General features: G+C 31.7%; 1 protein-coding gene across 2 annotated transcripts in view; it reads right to left on the reverse strand.

The window, feature by feature from the left end:
• Positions 1-999: 999 nt before the first annotated feature.
• Positions 1,000-18,031, reverse strand: part of LOC134725541 (active regulator of SIRT1-like) — a 32,587-nt gene continuing 15,555 nt past the window's right edge. The window contains exons 1-3 of one of the 2 annotated variants that reach the window (XM_063589446.1): positions 17,870-18,008; positions 4,087-4,181; positions 1,000-1,172 (exon numbers count right to left, since the gene is read on the reverse strand). In XM_063589446.1, the coding sequence (XP_063445516.1) occupies positions 1,047-1,172; positions 4,087-4,181; positions 17,870-17,987 (339 nt within the window). In that variant the 5' untranslated portion in view covers positions 17,988-18,008 and the 3' untranslated portion in view covers positions 1,000-1,046. Of the gene's footprint in view, positions 1,173-4,086; positions 4,182-17,869; positions 18,009-18,031 lie in introns of those variants that run through there. The other variant, XM_063589445.1, reaches the window with a different exon arrangement.

The raw sequence follows: 18,031 nt of genomic DNA on the forward strand, positions 1-18,031 counted from the left end.
TTCTTGCCTTCTTTACTTACCATTGATATCGTGTTGATAGTCCTAAATATAAACCTTTACTACAACTATCACATAAACTTAACATGATCCAAGAAAATGAGGTCAAGGTCATATAAATCAAACAAAAAATACATATACACCTTACAATCATTCAATAAACTAAATATGGTTGGCCTAGTGGTTAAATTTCTAAAAAACAGGCTTAACCAAGAAAACTAAAGATTGACCAATGAACCAAAAATATAAGATCAAGGTCAGGCAGACATATACAGCTTACAATCCTTCCAAACACCAACATAGTTGACCTATTGCTTACAGTTGAAGAAAAACAGACCAAAACACAATAACTTATCACTGAGCAATAAACAGAGAAAATGAGGTTAGGGTTAGATAAAACCTGCAAGACTGACATGTACATGATTAAATATTTTCTTATATCAAATATAGTTGACCTATTGCATATAGTTCTAAGAAAAAAAGGCAAAAACTCCAAAACTTCACCTTGACCACTGAACCATGAAAATGAGGTCAAGGTCAGATGACACCTTCCAGATGGACATGTAAACTTTACAATCATTCCATACACCAAATATAGTAGACCTATTGCATACAGTATAAGAAAAATAGAGCAAAACACACAAACAGTTTACCAAGTGGTCTTTTAAGAGGTTGTGAGTTTAAATCCTGCACGTGGCAGGTGCACTCTACTCCAATCTTAATAGACTTGTCAGTTTTCACTGAGAGTTGGTGGTTCTCTCTGGGCACTGCAACTTCTCACCAATAATAATCACCACAAAACAGCACAATGGTGCTGAAAGTGGTGTACAACACCAATAAATCAATCAGGCAATCATAACAATTCAGTTATGGTAATTGGGACATGCTAGAATTTTTATTCGAATGTCGAAGTACACATATTGAAATAGAATAAAATCTAAAGGATTAATTGGTGAGATGTCTTGGAAGTATGTTAGATATCCGATATAAATCTGTTCTTTTTGAACCATTAAAACATTTTCTGATTTTTTTAATTATTTTTATTAGCATCATGAGAAAAAATCATATTCATCTTCAAATTTGTCAAAGTCTGTGTTAGAAAATACAGTTGAGTTATCTACAGGTTCCATCTTTTCATCATTTTTGGATAATCTTCCTTTGTTGTACTTCAAAATCTAAAAAGAAATACAAAATTTCATTACATATATGTAGACTCTTCAGGGTTAGTAGTTATCTGCATTGAAGGAATAATTAACATTGGAACTTCTTTCCTCAGTGTTGAAATATTGTCTTTAATACCAGCCAATTGAGCTCAGCTATTTGTAAGTAATTTTAAGGTGGAGCTCATCTATTTGTAAGTGGTTAGGGGCAGGTTTGAGCTCTCTCAAAACCCAGCCACATTCTTTGAGTGCTAGTTCCAAGTCAGGAGCCTGTCATATGTTGTTGATTCATGTCGGTCATATTTGTTTTTCGTTTTAAATTAGACTCAATCTTCTATCAATTATTTTACATATTTCAAGAAGTCTTTTATAGCTGACTATATGGAAGGGGTTTTCTCATTGTTTAAGGTCATACTGTGACCTATAAGGTAGGGTTATTCTCATTGTTTAAGGTCATACTGTGACCTATACCGCATCTCCTTATTTTCATAAACAGGATATCATTCATATAATAACCAAAATAATACAGTGAAATATTTAAAATAAAGAATCATAAATATAAATTCAGGACCACTTTTTTAAAATAATAAAGTTGCAAACATGGATCCTGCTGTCATGTATTATATCTGAACATAATTGCTGACCTTTCAATGACTAACAAGATTAGGAACAGCAATAAAAGCGGTTTGGGAGTTTCTCGCTACATTGAAGACCTATTGGTGGCCTTCGGCTGTTGTCTGCTCTACAGTCGGGTTGTTGTCGATTTGACACATTCCCCATTTCCATTCTCAATTTTATTGTTGCTTTGCTCAAATCAAGTCTCATGACATTTGTTTGTCAAAGCATAGAACTTTTGTAGTACTATTACAGTAAAATTCCTGGTAACTAATACAAGATTATGTGATCTAAGAGAAATGACCTTGCCACTATATAACTGTGCAATATTTATCTCTCAAGAGTAGACTGTAGTTCAACGCCAGACACAAAGAGAATGATGCAACATTTAAATATATTCCCTAAACACTGATTATTGAATGTATGATGAATTTATTACTAGAGTATCAATCTCCATAGTCATAAAACATCACATCTAAATTATTCATAATTAAGTGCTTGCATGCAATAATTGAACAAAAATTGCCAGAACTCCTGCAAAAGTCATTATATCGACAATTTCACCAAGTATGAAAGCTTCTGCACATACAAAATTGAGATTTTACAAAAATAAAATGAAATTTTAGAAGGCGGTTACTGTAATTGAAAGCCAATAAATGGCCTTGAAGAAAATATGAGATTACCCTCAGGCATATAGATATTATGTAAAAAATAATTGTTAAATGTCCCAATGGCAATGACATTAAGTACCAATTTTCATATACTAAAGCTAGTCTCCAATCCCAATACATGTTAACCAGAGTTAATTTTGAAGTAATCTGATCCACTTTGGTAAACTAGAACTCAGTAAATGACATTTAAAAAATCCCTTTTCTTTATCTGACCGTCAATCCAACTCAAGCAAATATGTAAATCAATCAAAGCAAACTCAAATTATGGTATAACATATCTAAAATTTGTTAAATATGACAATTTGAGTCCGGTAACAAACAACGAAACCAAAATAAAATTAAGAAAGAATAAGAGCCTCTATCCTTTAATCCTAATGGTATGTTTAAATCTTGAGAAATGGTTAGAACAAATTTAATATTAGTTGTACAAAATGTTGATGGATAGTGGGTGAGTCAGGCAGACAGAAAGATGAAGGACAAACAGATTACTGGTATATCTACAGGCATATAAAAAATAATTGAAATACAACAACTTCCCAAAATAAAATTAAAAGTAAGATCAAATACAAAAATTGAGAAGCTATTTTATTGAGTATTAAAGCTTTTTGACATACTGTCAGTGAAGTTTCATGCTATAAGTGGCCTCAAGCCTTTCCAATTGGTGGTAAAGTATTATCATCAACACCTAATGACTAACAATCCTGCCAAGTATGAATGCTTTCATACATTTTATCTTGGATTACAATGTATTAGCATTTTTCAGGAGTCATTAAATTATATCTAGCCAAAAAAGGTCACCTCTAATAACTTCCACAAAAATCATTACAGAGGGTTAAGCCTTTCAATTGATATTTTATAGTGTGTCTTTCTATGTTGTGATGTTATACTATTGTTTCAGAAAAGTTTTGGTACTATTAAAATATTGAATCCTGCTGCAAATGTTTGCACCTGTCAGGAATCTAATGTACAGTAGTTGTCGTCTGTAGTTCAAACGTGTTTCTCGTTTTATATAGATAAGACCATTTGTTTTCCCATTTGAATGGTATTACAATAGTTACTTGGATGGAGAGTTGTCTCATTGGCACTCATACCACATCTTCCTATATCTAATGACACAACTAACCATGATGATAAGCAATTCTACTATGTAAGAAATCGTAACTGATAATGGTCACAGAGGATTGATGATCACACAGCTTTACAGATTAAAAACATAAAAAGACTATTACTATTGGGAGGAGGAATAAGTACTGCACAAAGAGGCATATAGTGATTACAGTACCATATAGATCTTAATAAATAACAACTATCAGAGTATCTTGACAGATGACCTTGCTTTAAAACACCATGCAAATTAATTCTACTTTATGTAGTACCATATAGATCTTAATAAATAACAACGATCAGAGTATCTTGACAGATGACTTTGCTTTAAAACACCATGCAAATTAATTCTACTTTATGTGTTGATATGGTTTATTTTTTATTCTTGCTGGCAAAGAACAGTCCCTGGATTTATTGCCATGTTTTTCCTATTCAATTTTAGGTATAGATCTGCTTTTCAGTACAGTGTTGTATAAAGGGTAGAAACCAATCAAGGTTAAACATGAATCTTTGGCTGAATTAAGGACATCTATACTTACTGTTTTAGTTGTTTGGCTATCTGTTTTGTTGAACTTTGATAACTTTTGTAAAAACTCTATGCTTTTTTCTGTTCTATCTTCAGTCTGTCTGTTTACTGTAATACAAAACAAAAATAATGGAAGTCATATCATTTCTCAGTAGAAATTTGAGGTTTTACTAATTAAAACCATACAAAAGACAGATTTAATGAACACTTATGTTTTTCCTTACAGTTACAATGATATGATATCAGTTATGAAGACAATAAAATTCTGCCCAATTCCAGAAAGATTTCTATTCTCAATAGTGTGTCAAAAACCTTAGAGAAAGTAGAATGACTTTTTGTAAGTTAATTATGTTGGAAACATTTTATAACATGAGTCAAACAAACAAAAAAAAGCAACTTCTTACTTTAGTATACAACAAATGGAAGTTTTTTACGACCTTGACTGGCTATACAGTCCTTGCACGGTCAGTGACCAAGACAACAAATGGAAGTTTTTAACGACCTACAGTTGCGGATCCAGAAATTTTCATAAGTGGGGGCCCACTGACTGATCTAAGAGGGGGCCTGCTCCAGTCATGCTTCAGTGATTCCCTATATAAGCAACCAAATTTTTTTCCAAAAAAGGGGGGGGCTGGCCCCTGCCCCCACTAAATCCGCCTCTGACCTTGACTGGCTATTCAGCCCTTGCACAGTCAGTCTTTAGTATACAATGATGATCAATCATAGATCTATACTTGTTCACAATCATTATCTCAAACACATAACAGACCATAATAAACAGCTGCGCCATGAGCGCATGATACCCCCGACGTCTTGTGTGGAAGTAAGTTTTATGCAATAGTCATAAATAGTTTCTGACATGTGAAACCCCCAACCCTGGTTTTTTTTTTACAAAAAACTAAACATCACTAAAATAAAATTTTGAATCAAAACCAAAAAGTATACAGATCTTTAGATTAATACAACAAAGAAGTGTGTAAAATTTAAGCAATAATCATAAATTATTTTTGAGATACGGCGCAACATGTAAAATAAACCTCCCCTGTTTAACAAAATACTCAATAACTCCAAAATAAAGTTTGAAGTCATCACCAAAAAGTATACAGATCTTTAGATTAAGATAACAAAGAAGTGTATTAAGTTAAAAGCAATAATCATAAATTGTTTTTGAGATACGGCACAACATGTAACACCCCCCCCCCCCCTTTTTACAAAATACTCAATAACTCAAAAATGAAATTTTGAATCATCACCAAAAAGTATACAGATCTTTAAATTAATATAACAAAGACATGTGTAAAGTTTTAAGCAATAATCATAAATCGTTTTTGAGATATGGGGCGACATGTAAAAAAAACCTCCCCCTTTTTTACAAAATACTCAATAACTCAAAAATAAAATTTTAAATCATCACCAAAAAGTATACAGATATTAAGATTAATATAACTAAGAAGTATTCAAAGTTTAAAGCCATATTCAAGAATCTTTTTTGAGATACAGTGCGACATGTGAAAAAAAACACACCCCTGTTTTAGTTACAAAGTGCCGTAACTCAAAAAGTTTTAATCTTATTTTCACAAAAAAGTATACAGATCATTTGACCATCATAAGAAACAACTATCTTAAGTTTCATGAAATTTGGATAAGTCGTTCTCAAGTTACGGTGCGACATGTTTACGCCGGACAGACGGACAGATGGACGGATATCGGACATTTGTATACCATAATACGTCCCGTCAAAATTTTGACGGGCGTATAAAAAGATATGCTAGAGTGTCATTCCTTTAAGTTGACATTGAAGCTCATAGCAGCTAGTTGATCTAACTCTAAATTTTTTATGGCGTTTAAAGAGGATGGGGGTTTACAGAATAGAGAATAATTGGCAGTTTTATATTCATAGAATAAAAAAATGGACACATTTTTTAAGAGTACTGCTTTAATAGGTTGATTCTACAAGTTATCTTGATTTTCCTGTAAGGTGTAGAATGATTGACGCCCTTTCCATTTTTCTTTCAATGACTATTTTTCTTTCAATGACTACTATTAAAAATATTTAAAAAAAAAAAAAACTCTTTCAAGATGACCACATATGTCAGATGTTCTTCTACACATATTTTGTCCTTATATTACAAATTCAATAAATAATCATTCGGTGCATTTGTTTTTTATACATTGTGTCTTTCAAATTTTGTTAGTAATTCACCATCAAATACAATGAGCAAATATGTCTGAATGCAATTTTCTGTCTTTATAAACCATTTAACTTTTATATATATATATCAATCAATTTATAAATTCTGGTATATATGAGTTTCATCTTTAGTTTCTTAGCAGTCATGAAAAATATACAAGATTAAAATCCAATTTAGTTATTTAGCAACAATTTTTCTTTGAACTGTTGCTGTTAAAGCTACCTGTAACCATTAAATTCCAATACAACAATCTCCATGAAAATGAGATATGCCAATGCTTATACAACTGCATACCACTTATCATCAACTTACCACTAGTGGAGCCCCATAAACTGAGTTAATCACAAACTAATACATAAAAACAAAGCAAACCTTTCAAAGTCAATAGACCATAACTGGTGGGACAGGGCCAAATAATCTCCATGGTAATAAAATTTGCAATTACTAATACAACTGCATACAAAATGTCATCACAAGTGGTTCACCATAAACTAAACCTAATCACAAACTAATACATAGTTGACACTGAAGCTGATGCCACCGAGGAAGGAAACTGCATACCTATGTCTCGCTTTTTAACTCCGTCAAGCAAGACAAAAAGCTTAGAGAACTATTCTGTCAACAGCAATTTTATCCCCAAAAATCTCATTAGATTTACCCAATAACTGAAATGATCATCAATGGTCTAAAACATTCCATGACAATTTCAAACAAAAACAGGGTTTTTAGTTTATTATCTGGAAATATTTTTTTTTTTAAATTTTCCATCAATTTAAAAGTTCCACAATTCTTGGACATTAAAAGTGAGAAAAAAACAACAAACATTGTAATAAAACCTTTATTCTATTAAAATTCAATCAATTTCTATAAAAGGAGTGCTCTATTTATTAGCCGACAACTTCAAAAATTTATTTTTTCAAACATCAAGTAGTTACAGAGGAAAATATTTTGTAAAAATTTACAAAACTTCAATTTACAAAATTTATGACGATTGTATAGAATTGATCATAAAGGGCAATAACTCCTTAGGGGTCAATTGACCATTTTCGTCATTTTGACTTATTTGTATGTCTAACTTTGATGTACATTATTGCTGTTGACAGATTATCTCTATCCATAATAATATTAAAAATAATAACCAAAAACCGCAAAATTTTCTTAACAATAACCATTCAGGGGTATGTAGAAGCTCAACAACTGGTTGCCTGATTGGTCTGAAAATTTCAGGGCAGATAGATCTTGACCTAATAAACAATTGTATCCTGTCAGATTTGCTCTAAATGCTTTGGTTTCAGCCCAAAACTGCATTTTGTACCCTATGTACTATTTCTAGCCATGTCAGCTATCTTGGTTCAATTGTAGGGTCATTGGACACATTTTAAAATCTAAATACCCTAAGGATGATTGTAGACAAGTTTGGTTAAATTTGTCTCACAGGAGAAGACTTTTGTAAAAGATTACAAAAATTTATGAAAAATTGTTAAAAATTTACTATAAAGAGCAATAACTCCTTAAGGGGTCAATTGATCATTATGGTAAGTTGACTTATTTGTACAATATTGCTTTCTACAGTTTATCTCTATCTATAATAATATTCAACCATAAACAGCAAAATTTCTTTAAAAATACCAATTCAGGGGTAGCAACCCAACAACAGGTTGTCTCATTCATCTGAAAATATCAGGGCAGATAGATCTTCACTTGATAAACAATTTTCCCCATTTCAGATTTGCTCTAAATGCTCTGGTTTCAGAGATGTAAGTCAAAATCTACATTTTACCCCTATGTTCTATTTTTAGCCATGGCGGCCATCTTGGTTGGTAAGCCAGGTCACCGGACACATTTTTAAAACTAGATACCCCAATGATGATTGTGGCCAAGTTTGGTTAAATTTGGCCCAGTAGTTTCAGAGAGGAAGATTTTTTGTAAAAGTTAATGACGCTGTACGCCGCCAATTGGTGAGAAAAAAAAAAAAAAGAGATTGACATGAGATATATACTCACACTCTATTGAGTGATGCTATGAGATATAAATCCTAACCAGAACAAAGTCCCAGATGTAATTTATCATTATGAGTTTGATAAAAAGTCACTGAACTCATAAGTCAAATATTGGTGAGGGGCTGATTCTGAAATCCCAGGCTTGAAAACATGAAATCCTGATGTCCTGAGTTTTAAAAAATAATTGAATCCTAACATCCTGAAATTCGAAAAAAGAAATCCCGGATCCTGAAATCCCAAACTAAATAACACCCGATCTTGATGTCCCGAAAAAGGTCCTGCCCCCCCCCCCCCTCATTGGTAATATAACAGAAACACCACACAAGTGTTATATCTATCTCCAACAAGCTTCAACTGTGAAATATTTACTCATTTTGTTTTCTTTATAAAATTCTCACTGTTCTTTCAGTTCTAAAAGTGTCTAAAATTTAATCAGATTGGACAATCATCATGTATCAAATTTGCTTACAGATATAAGAAACCATAAAAGGCTTTTAGCTTTGTTTAAATTGATTAACAATCCCAAACCTTCTACATATACCATAGCATCATGTTGCTAACACTTAATTGAATTATGAGGATCTTTACTTAGGAAATTAGCAAATTATATAAAATTTGATCTGGCATGCAATAACAACAAGTTTTTACTGCTTTACTCAGTACCCTACAGAGAAATAATCACCAGCTTCCTGTGTTAATGAATGTTGTTTTATATGCTTCTCTACATCAATTTCAATTATTATCAGTTCCCATAATTAGTATAAAGTGATGATGTTGTTTACGAGAAATGTACTTTTGTATGTCAAAAATAATGGCAAGGACAATCATAAAGCTCCTTTCTTAGTTAATATAAAAAAGAAGATGTGGTATGATTGCCAATGAGACAACTATCCACAAAAGACCAAAATGACACAAACATTAACAATTATAGGTCACTGTACGGCCTTCAACAATGAGCAAAGCCCATACTGCATATAGTCAGCTATAAAAGGCCCCAATAACACAATGTAAAACAATTCAAACGAGAAAACTAACGGCCTTATTTATGTAAGGCTTTAAAACAAGAGTGTGCCCTGTTAGACTGACATGTGCATCTTATACCCATCACGATCATCTCATAAACCAAATTATAATGACCATTACTTATGATATCTGATAAATAGACCAAACCACAAAAAATAAATATTGCCCAATGGTCTATGAAAATGAGGTCATTTGGAAAACTAGTGGCACAATTGTAGCATTGTCACAAGAGTTTCAACAACACACAACAGATGCATTTAACATGCAAAAAGAATTTCTCCACCAGTAAATATAACTAACGTACCAACTTTTTTCATATAAACAAAAAAGGCTTTAAAAGAGTTATAGCAAATATTATAAAAATAAATAATATTCTTTAAGAAATAATGCGTCAAAAGTATGTCAACGGAATAAGATTTGTAAAAGAGGGTTGAAAGATACCAGAGGAACAGTCAAACTCAAAAATAGAAAATAAACTGACAACCCCATGGCTAAAAACATAAAAGACAAACAAACAAATACTAGTACACAAGAAATAACATAATTTATGTGAGACTATCAATCACACAAACTGATTATTTTATAGATATTTTATTCAATCTATAAAAGCTCCAAACACTACCATAAACTGGTTTAATTCAAGACTCTATTTTTAGTAATTGCAGCTTAGAATGTCTGTTAATTGCCAGAAATGTCATGAACAAGTTTGAAATAAAGTGTCCAGACACTTCACACCTTAAGGATGATCAAATCCCTGTCTGATATCAATATCTTAATGTTGTATACAATATTTTTTTCTTCTAATTTACTAACAGCAATATATATGGACAACTGAGGCACAGCAGATACCAAATGTTGACAATAATTCACAGCAAGGCATGTTAAAAATGTATATATAGGTAATTTAAAATCCACAAATAAATCTTTCTTGCTGTTTGAACTGATGGCATTATCAGAACCCAAACAAAATTGCCTTAATTGTCTAATTATAGAATTTCATGTCACTACTTGGAAAATCTACAGATAACATATAAGCTAAGCTTCTGTCAAGAAGGTTGTGACCAATTATAATTGAAAACCATAAAATATTATTTCTCCTACACATCAGGCAATTCTCTAGTGAGGTCTTTTGTAATATAATTTATAGAACATTATTCCATTTATGATCAAATCTCCACCAATATTTTATTATTTCAATTGACTTTGTTACATAATTCTTCAAGGAAAATCCTGATGACTAGAAAATCAAAACTAATTATTTTTAGCAAGAAGGTTATAAAATAAGTGGTGGGTTCAGGTTTTTTTTAAATTATTATTAATCAAAACTAATTTTAACATTTTGGACAACTACCACCACCCCTCCCTCCCCTTCCACCTTTTCCCCTTGGACCCTGGATCTGCCATTGGGAATAACCAATTGCTACCTTCTTACATGTACATACATATCTATGTATTGTAGTCCAAAGAAAGTTTAAAGAAAATCCTGCATTCTATTTGGTACTAACTTCTGTGACACTCCTTGAGAACCTGTAGGTGTATATGTATAACAGTATTCATTGACAAAGAAAAAACAAAACCATCATCTATTTACAATAATAAAAATATTAACTTACTAGAGCAATTATTTCTAACTGATAGAATATCAATAAATAAAACTTCAGTCAAGGTCTTCCTTCAACAAATCTGAATCTATTGGGTATTCAATGTCTGTTTAGTTGTCAAATTAAATTACAGGATTGTCAATACAGATCTGATTAAGCTTAGGTTATCAAAAGAAAAATGTCACAGAATTGGATCACGTTTCAAGAAGCAATACAAGAGCATTAGCTTGGTTGAAATCAGAATATTATGAAAATAGAAAATCTGATGGTTTGTTTTGTAATTATTATGACCGCAAAAACTTTCAAAGGCTTTGTTTTCTATATCATAGTAAGTAAGTAAGTAAGTAATTAGTTTATTACAGTGTCACAATCTAACATTATACATAATATATTATACATCAGATAAAAACAGCATAAAAATACATTAGATTCCTGCCTTAAAAGACATATGAGACACTTTTACCTCATGCACATTAAATGCATACACAATTTAATACATTTTTCAAAAGTAAAATTTAAAAATACAAAACAATTACTTCGTAAATTGACAATTTTTAACTTAAAAGTACGAAAAGGGTAGAATTGATTTAAAAATCTTTAATAATATGCAAATAAATAATAATTAAAATTTTTTAGTTCTTTAAAAGTTATAAATTTATCTTTCTCCTCTTAAACATCAAATGCAATGTTTTAGCTAACAAAAATTGAATTTCATCACAGCTCATAATATAATTAAATTTCTCTTCTACACTCAAGATTATAAAAACATAGTTTGATAAAAAGGGTGAATTTAAAAGTTCCTCTCTCAAGTCCGAATAAAAATTACAGTTCATTAAGAAATGTTGTTCAGTTTCAATCGTATTTCCATCACAAAACTGACAAATTCTTTCATTTAAAGGTGTAACTGGCTTGGTGTAACGTCCTGTTTCAATGGCGAGTGGTAATGAACCACAACGAAAGTTTGACAAAGTTCTACGATAGTCTCTAAACTTGACGGATTTCACAAAACTGCTTGGCTGAAGATTACTTTTATACTGTCTGAACGTCCTAAGTTTATTTCCATTTTCACAGTTTCGATCGTTATGCACATCGCGTAGCCAATTTTCAGCATCCATAGTGTTTAACTTGTCCTTTACAATATTTACTTTTTGTCGGATTGTCATATTTTGAGCGTTTATCAAAGACCTTAAGTCACTTTTTTCAATATATTTCAATACACGGGAATTCCACGAGCGCTGTTTTGATTTACTTGATTCATGTATCTTTTTAACTAGCCTATTTCCATCTAAATTTGTAACTTTAAAATACAGTCTCAAAACTTCGATATTTTGTTTAGTTTTTACCGTAGTCCATCCCATGTCTCCACGTATAGCTAGGTTTGAAGAGTTCTCATATCAAATAGTGATTTGTGCATCCTTTTAATTTTCCCATTCTAACCCTAGGATAGATATTTAAACAATATAACTGCTGAGAGTGTAAAATAGATGTAAATTATGATTTAAGTCTCTGTACTACAGTGAAAATTTGCCATTGCATATCATAAAGTAAAGAATTTTGGAGTAAACAACACAATTTCTCAACCTTCTTTTTAGTGTTTTTAAGCATAAGAAACTATAGGTCATCACATGTTTCAAAAATATTTTATAAATACATCAAATTAAAAAAAAATAATGGTGCCTTCAAACATCCAATTATAAGTTTATGACTTAAAAAAAAATCTCTGAAGAAATGCAGGATTCATTTCAACTGTAAGGTTCAAGGGGTATTTATTTTTGGTCCTATTTTAAGGTAATACATCTGTCTTGGTCTGGAATCTCTTAAAGACTACTTTTTCAAATGCAGTTGAAAGGAAACCAAGGCTTATATCATATGAATACATATATTTGTCAAAACAATAACTTCCAGACAGATACAACATTTATAAAACATTTAACAAAATAAATGTCAAGTCAATATTCAGCTTTAAAGTTTTTGTGATCTTCTTGGTTCATTTTACAGAAAAGTTTGTTAAAAAAATTTAAATGTACTGATTATATAAGCAAATTACAAATAATTTCCAAACAATTTGATCAGCAAATACAAATTAAAGATATGTATACAGGGTTCTCATTAGGGGGTTCTGATCCCGGATTCCGCTTACTGTTTTGTCAGATTCCCGTATCATGCTTACACTACATAGGTAAGCAATTCTCCCTTTTTTGTTATTTCCCAGGTCCCGCTAGACCTCATTTTCCGTTTTCATGACACAATAATTTCACTTTCACGTGTCACACTTACAAATCAAAGCCTGAAAGGCTGTAAAAGCAATTGCTGCCATGTTTATGTTTTGGGGACTTTTTTTTCATCCACATATATTTAAGAATTAAACATGACAGGAGTGTTGTCTAGTGAGAATTAAGAAGGTTTTAACTTTATATCAATTAAAGACTTTAGCAGAAAGTCATTTTTAATATGTTTTATATTTCACAAGGAGACAACACGTTCACCAGGCTAAAGTTGGGGTCAAATATACATGTGCTGAAACATATAACTCCAAGAGAAATTATAATGGATTATCCCCTAGTAGTGTTTGTAACTGGGCAATAATTTCCTTTATTGATTTAATTTTCATAATTAATTTAAATTTAACACTTCAGTAAAAACATTTCAACTTTCCAGACGCAAATGTTGAAAAACGGGAAAGAAACAAAATATTTTACAAGACATAAACATGTAAAAAATAAATATATATTTCAGCTGACTAAAAATATTTTCATAATGTTACTTTGTCATCATTTCTTAAAAACTAAGTCCCAAACATTATTGCTCAGTTGATATGTGTCATCCTCATGCGGTACGAGATAACTATAATTCTCGTGCAATCCCGAAAAGAGGGGCCATCACAGACAAACATGACATTAAATCGTCATTAAAACGAACAAGAACAAACAGCTCTAAGTTGCTTTGATATTTATCCAATTTTCAGGAAACATTGTGAAAATGATCTTCAATATTTCGAAAACATGTGAAATAAAATTGCAAACACGGTGGACCGTCGAGGGTCAACAAACGTAGTAGACTCGTCCATTGGAAAGACGAGGATAATGGTTTTATCATTTGTCATGCGGCATACCCAGTTTTGAATATGATATCCAAAAAGGATGTACTTTTTTTAATCTATGAAACTAGAAAATTCCAAATTGTAAATATCTCTTCATCTGGACTTAATTGGCATCTATCACGTTTGGAAAAAGTAAAATCACAAAAATACTGAACTCAGAGGAAAATCAATTTGGAAAGTCCATAATCACATGGCAAAATCAAAAAACAAAACGCATCAAAAACGAATGGACAAGAACTGTCATATTCCTGACTTGGTACAGGCATTTTCAAATGTAGAAAATGGTGGATTAAACCTGGTTCTATAGCGCTAACCCTCTCACTTTAATAACAGTCTCATCAAATTCCGTTACATTTACATGATGCGTTAAATTAACAGTCACAATCAATAAAATAGTCAAAATATGGGAACATCAGTCATCATCGTATAACAATTTAACAGGACACAACAACATCTACTATCTACGAACACATGGATTGATTTGAGTGTCTGACGTCAGAAAAATTATATACGTCACATAAATTTGTCGTTCAATGTGCATACAATAGTTATCCAAAGTACCTGGATTATAAACAATTTTAAATTTTACATAGGCAATGAGCGCAGACAGGGTTAAAAAATCAAAAGTATGTAAGAATAAATTACAGAAATCAAACTAGTCCAAAAGTTATACATAGAATTTATGAGAATCCAAAACTTTTAAAAGGAACAATTTAACAGGACACAAAAACCTATCCACGAACACATGGATCTACTTGAGTGTCCGACGTCAGAAAAATTATATACGTCACATAAATTTGTCGTTCAATGTGCATACAAACAATTTTAAAATTTACATAGGCAATGTACGCATACAGGGTTAAAAAATCAAAAGTATGTAAGAATAAATTACAGAAATAGACCGAGATTCAAACTAGTCCAAAAATTATACATAGAATATATGAGAATCCAAAACTTTTTAAAGGGAACAATTTAACAGGACACAATAACATCTACTGTCTAAGAACACATGGATTGATTTGAACGGGTTTGGACGGGTCCATTTCAATAGTAAGGTGATCGATAAATCTTACGGAGTTATGACAAAAAAGGAAAACAAACTTATTGTTATGTGTTTTTAACAAGGGTTTCGTTCCTCTAAATTATTTGCGCAAACAAATCAACAAAATAGGTCAGTTAACTTTGTCTATTTTTAGATTAGAGGTAATCATTTGACACTACGTATAACCTGATAACCTGTGTAGTGATTTTGATTTTACGATAAATTTATGAATGAACGACAATTTTATGAATGAACAAGAGCACCTGACCTTTTTCTTAAAAAAACACCAATTAAACATATAAAACCGTATATTATAAAAGATAATTCAGTCAAATTTTCAATATATAAAATACTAAATCAACAACTGAAATGATTCCATATTTTGTTGAAACAACGTACGAACGGAAAACGGAATCGCATGTATAAAAATGCATTTTTTTCACTCGGACGTCTATGTTTTTTGATAGTCAAACGGTTGTCCCCCTAAATACAAAAATACATCTACAAGAACGTATGCTGAAACTTCTTAAATCCACTAACGTTTTTCAAAAGTTTCAAGCTATGTATTGCATTAGAAAACATACATTGGAGTTTAAGAATGACAGACCAGGAGCCTGTTTAACAAAATACTATGGCTTGATCTGGGCGGAGTCTCTGATCTGGGTCACAAAGATGGCCATACGCGACGGCATGAAAGCAATAGACCACTTTCGAGTTCATCCGTCACCGGCAAAAACTCGTCAATTATACACGCCTTTATGACGTCATTTACCAGATTGAGGGGCTCGCCTGTATCCCTGCACTATTTACGTTCATCAAGCGTCTTAGTGATCGTCTTTGTGCAGGATAAACTAGAAATAATGGTTGCTCTGTAGGTACTTACTGACATTTCCCCAATGACAGCAGTGTTGATTGTCAATTTTGAGAATTCAATTTGCCGAATAATTCGTACAATATAGAATTATAGTTTTCCAACCACTCGCTCAACATTGGAAGGAAGTGACGACGCCCCTAAACGCACAAATGACGATGATAAAGGCGCGTATAATTGACGAGTTTTTTCCGGTGACGGATGAACTCGAAAGTGGTCTATTGCTTTAAAAATCGACAGTCCCGCATCACGCTTAGCCCCAATGAAACCCACTAAGGCACTATACAGATAGAAGATAAATATTCAGTACAGTAGTAAAACAATAAAATCTGCATGATTGTTCACATTCACATGTATTTTAAATTTTACATACATTGTAAATTCAGTTTATTTTGTTGACTAGGAAATAGTTAAATTGATTTCAATGTTCCATTATCTGCCCCCACATTTACATCAATGATACAGCAATCAAACCATTACAAAGATTTATAGGTATTTTCAATCTATTTGTTGCTATTGATGAATTTTAGTACTTCGAAAGAAAGACTTTATCCACAACAACAAATTAATTTAAATTTACCTAATTTGATGATTTGCAACAACATTAAATATAACCAGAGGCTCAACAGTGCCTAAATTACTCACATAGTAAAATTATGCCATTTTAATAATAATTTTACTATTAGGGAGCTTCCATTTGATTTTTATGGGGGGCTAGGTGGAAATTTGAAAAAGATAGGCAAGACAGGAGTTTTGAGTAAAAAAAAAAGGCAGGATGAGACACTTGCAAAAAAAGTCAGGACGACAATTTAGGTTAAAAAAAAGTCAGGATAAACTAAAAAAAAAAGGCAGGACCGAACAGAGTGAAAAATAAAAAGGCAGGACAGAGATTACAGCTGAAAAAAAATGCAGGACAAAATTTTTCATCCTAGCCCCCCCCCCCCCCCCCCCCCCCCCTCCTCCATAAAAATCAGTTTATGGTCTCTTATTTTTAAATATTAATAATTTCAGTGGCATTTTTAAAGATTTTGTATTGATGATAATTTTTACTGTTTACATTTTATACTCATCAATAATTTTTTTAGATAGAATTGGACAGTTTTAAGTAATTGGTTAAAAAAGACATTTAAAGGCATTTAATCCTAAATGAAGTCAAGACTCTTTTGTAGATTGCACTGTGCTTAATTTTGTTTGCTATGGGTTGTTCCTCACACATATTACCTATTCTTTTCAGATTGTGCAAAATACACAGAAAAAAGTGTAAAAAAATCATTCAAAGAGCAATTATTTGTCTAAGAATTTTTTAAGGATTTCAACCATATTGACTAATTTGTAGATCTCATTGTAGTAAATAACTAATTGCCATTTTTCCCTTTCTATTAAGGTTTCCGCAAAAAAAAAGCAAAAATGGGTAAAAACCATATTACAAGGACAATAACTCCATAATTGGTCAACCAATGAGGATTTTAGTCATTGACTGATTTGTAGATCTTATTTCAATGAACAATATTGATTTAACAATTTCTCTCTGCCTATAATAATTTCTGTAAAAAAGTAGTTAAAATGTCTTTCAAGGATCATAACTCTTATGAGGAGTCAACTGATGATATAGTCTATGTTGACTTATTTAAAATTGAAGATCTTATTTGATTTACATTTTAATAAACAATGGATTCTTTCTATCCACTATGAGGGGCCTGATGGGTTATTTTTCGTTCTTTGTGATCGGCACATTTTCGCTATCGTGATCCGTTTTTCTACAGATTACTTTTTTTATATTTTCGTGATCCGTGATCATGGAAATTTATTTCATCCGGCCCTTCTACTATAGTTTACATAAAAATCCAACAATGACGAACAAGTATGATGGCCACCAAATGAAGTAAACATTTAAAGTATATTTTTTCATCACTTATAAAACTACGTTTTACTGTCTGTCCATTACTTAATCATTGTTTTCATCTTACCGCTGTCATCTGAGGCAATAATAACAATCCTTTTGTGGTGAGAACCTACACAATTATTGATCACTTTCCTTAACATTCCCGTCTGTTTTAATGAACTCTTCAGAAACCTTAGCACCATTTACATCTGCATCACCGTGCGTACATAATATCTGGCTTGTCAAT

This window comes from Mytilus trossulus, chromosome 7 (assembly GCF_036588685.1).
Source record: "Mytilus trossulus isolate FHL-02 chromosome 7, PNRI_Mtr1.1.1.hap1, whole genome shotgun sequence".
Taxonomy (NCBI): Eukaryota; Metazoa; Mollusca; class Bivalvia; order Mytilida; family Mytilidae; genus Mytilus; species Mytilus trossulus.